The sequence below is a fragment of the Henckelia pumila genome, chromosome 3 (assembly GCF_033568475.1).
Source record: "Henckelia pumila isolate YLH828 chromosome 3, ASM3356847v2, whole genome shotgun sequence".
NCBI classification, from domain to species: Eukaryota; Viridiplantae; Streptophyta; class Magnoliopsida; order Lamiales; family Gesneriaceae; genus Henckelia; species Henckelia pumila.
The window spans coordinates 141,145,011-141,151,974 of NC_133122.1; the positions used below are offsets into that span (position 1 = coordinate 141,145,011).

The 6,964-nt window shown below is 34.2% G+C and overlaps 1 protein-coding gene across 1 annotated transcript; it reads right to left on the reverse strand.

Moving 5' to 3' along the window:
- Positions 1 to 4,314: 4,314 nt before the first annotated feature.
- On the reverse strand, positions 4,315 to 6,152 carry LOC140893354 (protein VAPYRIN-like). Its single transcript, XM_073302411.1, has one exon. The coding sequence runs from the start codon at positions 6,138 to 6,140 to the stop codon at positions 4,521 to 4,523; it is 1,620 nt and encodes a 539-aa protein (XP_073158512.1). The 5' UTR covers positions 6,141 to 6,152; the 3' UTR covers positions 4,315 to 4,520.
- Between the last annotated feature and the right edge of the window lie 812 nt (positions 6,153 to 6,964).

Genomic DNA, 6,964 nt, shown 5'->3' on the forward strand with positions numbered 1-6,964 from the left:
TTCATTATCCAAATACTAGATGTACATCCACGCTTCTGAAATGGGGTTCCTGCCAATGTATCATACATCCTTTGACTCCTGCTAAGAAACGAACATTATAAATAAAAAGTTGCAAACAAGAATAAAAATTAAAACATTAAATGCATGTGTTACATATTATCAGAAATCATAATCTTAAACCCCTTCTTTGAATGCACATATGTTATGTTCCTTCGTATGACACCAAAATTTAAGAAATATAATCCGAACCAACATTTAAAAACAATCAACACCAATCAAGAAGCAAATTAAACCTCAAACTTCGAGAGAATCCATTCGGCAATGAAATCGATAAGAAATTGAGATCAACAAAAAGAATAAAGCAAAAAATAATATGAAATCAACTATGACAACTTAAAACCAACGAAAAATGTGAAAATTCAGTAACAAAATACCAACGGAAAATTGAGTAGAATTATAATATATACAATAACATAAATCACGTTTACACACATCATGGTATAAAAAAATCTCACATATAAATAAACAAGAAAAAAAATACAAACCAAAAACCCCCGGACACGCCCTAGTATACTTGTAGATATATATACTGGTATAGACAAAACTCAGACATCAACTCGAGCTATTACTACCTATAGAAGTACCATCTTTGGGCTCCTGATGACTTTAGCTACCTGTCATATCTACACACAAAAACAACAGTAACCCTATGGGGTGTGCGTTCAAACACACCGGATTGTCATTGCAACAAAGTCAAAATGTTTAGAATTAACTAAGAAGTATCATTATTGTAATCAAGACTTTCAGAACTAATTGAAGATAAGGATTACACGTTTCATCAAAACTCATCAATGTTCAATCACATGGATTTCTCGGGATCACATCGTCCTTTAGTCATTGATTTTCAAATAATAAGCACACGCAGTTAAAATAAGAAATTTGCAGTCTATTTTTTTTTTTACTAAATCAATTTAACTTTTTGAAAATAATCGCGTAAGAAGCTATTTTAAATATTCTTGAACCCAAAGAAGAAATTTAAGGGAGTACAATGACCAATCTTTTTCGATGTCGTAGCTAAGAATTTCAATAACTCCTATCAACAAATCTAGCAGCATATGAGGAATCGAAAAAAATTCACAGCTTAATTGAATGCAATAAACCTTACAGGCCTTCTACGATTTTTTTTTTTTGTCTATCCTATTTTACCTTCATTTTCCTCTGTTTTACTATGTTTTCTTTTCCTACGTGTTTGAAGGCAATATACGTACACAAGCTAAAATATCCTCTGCATTCAAGGCATCTACATATACATTTGTTTTGTTTGACCATCTCTTATTTAATTACCAGTTACCACTACAAGGGAAAAGAAGCCAGATATCGTGTCTTCTATATATTTCTTACTATAAAAGTGTGTGTTTTCTTCCATTAAATGTGATTTTGAACACTATTATGATGGTCACATTCTAAATTTCTCATTTTGTACTTAATACTAATTACATAACATTTTTTTTGAATATACGTATAATGGTTTAAGGCATATGGATTGACTAGAATGAGAGTTCAATTTTGATTCTTTCGACCAACGTAGTTAATAATTTGTCAAAAAAATATATAAATTGTTTTATGATTATTGAAAATTTAAACATGATTTCTAATAACACTTTTCGAGGAAAAATATTAATTGAAAGTATTGTAGCAACCACAACACCTGCAAGCATATATGGAACATCAAATAAACTCTTTGTTTGTCTCCTTCTCCACCGATAAAAACGTTAAAATAAATAAATGCCACAAAACTTGTATATGTCATTTGCCAAAGAAAAAAAGAGCTTACTCTTTCGGACACATTGATTGTCCATCGCTTGATTTCCTCAATTTATAGATCTTACTCTGGAATTTTGTAGATTGATGGTTTTTTTCGTCGAGCGAAAACGAGTGGTGAAGAAGAAGATAAAGGAGGAGAATAAGGGGCAGAGTTGAGGAGGTGACTCGCTGGTTTTCAATTTTTCTGATTGGGATTTTTGGTTAGTGCCGAGAGAAATGGTGAAGAAGAGAGAGGGAAAAAAGAAGAATAAAAGGAAAGGTTGAAGAGTTCTTTCACAGGAAATAAAGTTTTAAGTGAATAAAATAATATTTAAATAGAAAATGATATAAAATGTGAAATAGGGAGTTTTGAGAAAGACTTTGGGGGAATCAGGGAGTGCAGAATATAATTTTATAACAAAGGGAGTGATCATGAAGTTGGTGTTTTGATTAGGGATCTATCTCTAGTTTGCCCTTACAGTTTTCTATGTATATATATATATATGAATTATTATTATTAGTTTAAAATATATATATATATATATATATATATATATATGAACGTGACCATTTTTATATTTGTTTAGATACACAAGATTTAATCAATATTCGTTCGTCGTGCACGAGCCATTGGAATCATTTTATCCTCTATTTTCCTAATGGTTCAAAACTTTATACACTAATTTAATTTACAGGTTTAAAAACGTATAGAAACAAAATTTCCAAAAAGTTATTGTATATCTAATTTAATATTATAAATATTTTAACTCAGTCATTCGAAAATTACATTTGGAAAACTGATTAAATTGACCTATCGAGTGTAAGGACGAAATATTAGAATTGGGACAAATAGTTTATTTATTATAGGATACATGTACTTTTATTTTTATAAAGTTAAGTTATTATTAATATACATTTATTCAATTTTTATCATAAAATTAAATTAGTTCTTTTTCTTTACTAAAATTTTGTACTCATCGTGATTACATGAAATCTAGCTGGAACAATGAAAGAAGAATATCGTCTACTCTATTTAAAATTATAATTATTTTATATGATAAAATATAATAATAAAGAATATTATTGTGATCGTCGTGCAGCATGCTAAATGCTTTGTTACCAATTCAAGTTGCCTAGCTATGTTTTAAATAACGCAAAATTAAATAAATTTTTCGCTACTATATTAATTTACTAATCGCAAATAGAATAATGAAATTAGGATTTGGAAGTGGCTCAATGTAATGGTTCCCTTTAGATTTATTTTTAAATTTGTTTAGAGATTCCTTTAAAATTTCAACTTTCCATAGTTTGAGCAAGAAGTATAGTCCTAGGTACTGCTGAGTTCAATAACAAAAAAATTCATGTGAGATGATATCACAGGTCAATTTTAGGAGACGAATATTTTATTTGTGTCATTTATGAAAAAATATTATTTTTATTTCAAAAGTATTATATTTTATTGTAAATATGAGTTGGTTGACTCATTCATAGATAAAGATCTGTGACATCATCTCACCAGAGACCTACTCGTTAATAATTTTTCTTTGTAGGTGGATTATCGAAATGTAACCTTTGGATTGTTAAATGGTTTTAAAAAAACTTCGATAGATAGCTCATTATAAAATGACAAACACTCGATCATATCATTGGATATCATGAAAGTCAATATCACATGTTCGATTTTCGTAAATTGTCATGAATGCAATTATTAAGATGGGTTTGTCGGTGTGCAATACTGTCCTAAAGATTTGATTTACATTATTAGTGTCATCTATAACTTTGAGTAAAATGACAAACACCGGATCTTACATCATGAGAACGAACCACAATGTTAATGAATTATTAATTCATTCTGACTCTTTTTCACATACATTTACATTAGATATATTTCAAGTTTGGAGTTTAATCAACTACCTCTTTGTGAAATAAATAAATATCTTTAGAATAGACCCCTTAGTCAGTCAAGTAGTACTCAACATAGATAGTAAAATGCATTTGCCTATGAGCTTGGGTAGGACCCGAACCTGATATAGTTGGTTTTGGTATATTTTTTGTACGAGATGTTCGTACAAACATTTCACTAAAAACAAACATTTGGTATTCATTAATATTTTTTTTTACAAGTGAAATATTCGAGCAAACAATAGATCAATAGTATTTCTCCCGATACAAATTAGAATCACTCACCCGACCTTAACGTCCAGCAAACAGCAACATGTAATCCCACGGTTTGATGTGAAGACAATGGAACCACCAAACTATAAGATTGCTTTTGCTTAATTAGATATACTCGATCATTCGTCGGTACATTTAAAGCCCATCAAAATAAACAAAAGATTGCAAACGTTTGAGGGACATAAATAGAAAACCGAGAAACTACATGGTATAATAATGTATTATCCCCACCTTTCATATAATCACTGTAATAACTGCTGAGAAACAGATACAGACTCCAACATATTCGAGTACTACTTCTATCCTTGTGAAATCAATACTCGTAATATTACTCATTTTTCTCTGAACTGAAAAAAGAATGCTTCCACCTCTCACTTAATCAATCAGTTATTTCCTGAAACTAAATCCAAGTGATGACTTTTTATATTTTAGTACGCAACACAAATATGTATATTTTTAAGAAATTACACATGCAAGAAACTCAAATATTTCACATTGTGTGTGTTTCCAACTCTCTCGTCCAACTAGAGATCTGCCCCGAATCAGACCACGGCTAAGGGAGCGTAGTGATCGAAGCTACTCCGACGAACTCTCGTGCTATGAATCGGATTCTTCTTAACCACACCAGCTTCCATTTCTCTGCTAGAAATCCCCTTACCAAATGCCACAGAGTACTTTTGCTTACTTTTAAGCTGTAAAACGCCATCTTTTGCAGCTCCTCCCTGTACAAGAATCCTAATAATCCCTGTATAGTTTAAAGATTCAGCAATTTGAACGGCTGTGACACCCTTATTGGTTTTCGCTTCAACGTCGGCTCCTCTCTTTACGAGCAATTCGATCGCATCCGCCTGCCCTGACTCCACAGCACAGTGCAATGCTGTGTATCCATCTTCATCTTTCGCATTGACATCGATGCCCTTTTCGATCAAAACTCGTGTCACGTCCACACGTCCCTTAAACGAGGCACGGTGAAGCGCGGTCCAGCCGTTCTGGTCTCGCCCGTGAATCGACGCCCCATTCTCAAGAAGCTTGATGATCATCCTCAGCTCTCCCTTTCGGGCAGCGGCACATAGGTTGTCAGCAAGTTTCAGGGCGTCAAATAGGTTCGTGTGACCGTTTTCAACCGCAAGATCGTAGGCCGTCTTACGTTGTTTGTTCCTTATATCTTTATTTGCCCCCTTATGGAGCAGAAGTTTCACCATTTGCTCATCTCCTAAGGTGGAGGCTATGTGCAGAGGAGTGTCACCATCACTTGCGTTTCTAATGTCGGATCTTGCGGCATTGGCTAGCAGCAGCCGGGCACAGTCTCGTCGTTTCTCTTCGACGGCTAAGTGCAGCGCAGTGTTTCCGTCTTTGGTCAGCGAGTTCGGATTAGCGCCTTTGAGTAAAAGATGCCTAAGAACTTGAACATGACCATTCCCTGCAGCCAGATGGATTGGACCCCAAGTGGAAAATTCTGATCTTTCCGGGCTGGCTTTGTGAGCCAAGAGTAGCTCAACTATCAGTTCTTCCCCCGTGGCAGAAGCGGCCTCGAGTGGGCTCGATCCGGTTCGGTTGGTAGCCTCGACATCTGGCTCGAATTCAAGCAACAACTGGACCAAATCAGGCCTACTCTGAGCCACAGCTAAATGTAACAAAGAATTTCCCTCAAAATCAACAGAATCAGAGGCTCTCGAATTCTGATCACTCTTTTCAAGAACCTCCCTGATTTCATCCATACATCCTTTAGCCACCAAACTGCTCAAAACCAATGATCCAACGAACATGATCTTGATCCCACTATCAGAGTACACCTGTTTCTTCTTGTTAGTGAACCAATCGTTCGGAACCGAATCATAAGTGGACGTCGGATTCTTGACAGCTGCTCCGGGAGCCACCACACTTTGCAAAACGAAGGAATCATCGCAATGCGGGTACCGGTATGGCAGCGACGAATTCGGGGAAAGCTGGTAAGTGATTTCAAGCGTGAGTGTGGCCAGAGGTAGTATGATCCCCGAGTGTGGGACGACCGTGTACCGCGTCTTGTTCAATGGTTGGATGCGAAACGCAACAGGCATCGTGTGCATAACGTTGCGTAAACTGAGGGAACCGGAGCATTTCTGCCCCGGTTCGACTTTGATCGCCACAGTGTTGGATGGCTCTAAGCTTATTAGCCTATCCATTGTTGGAATTTTCAAGTTGATATTTTTCAAATATATATTATGAAAAGATCATTTGGTGGTGGTGATGTGAATGATATTGTTGAAAGAGTAAAGCTCCAACTCCAAGCAACTGAATGGAGTGGCAAGCAGCCGGCTTTAACAAGGCAGCGCCACTTGTTGGAGTTGAAATCAATGAAGACTTGTTCTATTCTGTGTCCGACTTGCGAAATATATAACCAACTTTATATATATTATATCAAAGAGAAAAGGCATTTTTTCAATTATATTTCTTTTTAAATATTTATTTAATCATTCAACTACTTTCAAATATAAAATTTTGATGTCAGATGAGCTAAAAATCACCGACATTTAACTTCTTATTTTAGTTTTGAAAGAGGGAAAGTACCTCTCATTTGGCACATATAATTAACTATTGAGAACTTAATAATCAATAAGTATTAGGTTTCTTGTGAGACGATCTCACGAATCTTTATGTATGACGGATAAACCATGTTCATACTTACAATAAATAGTAATAATTTTAGCATCAAAAGTAGTATTTTTTTTTTAAAAGGTAGTATTTTATCATGGGTGATCAAATTAGAAGATTTGTCTCACAAAATTTACTTGTGAGACCGTCTCACCGAAGATTTTGTGATAATGAAAGCTTAAAAAAACTAATTCTTAATTACTTGGTTATACTTATAGTTGTATAACAGAAATTAAACAAGGGTACATAAAAAACAAAAGGAACGAAAAATCAAACTCAACGTGAAATTTTTTAAAAGAAATTTATAATTTCTCGAGGTCATTTTCAGTGCCTTGTAAAGTTTTGTGATGTTAAA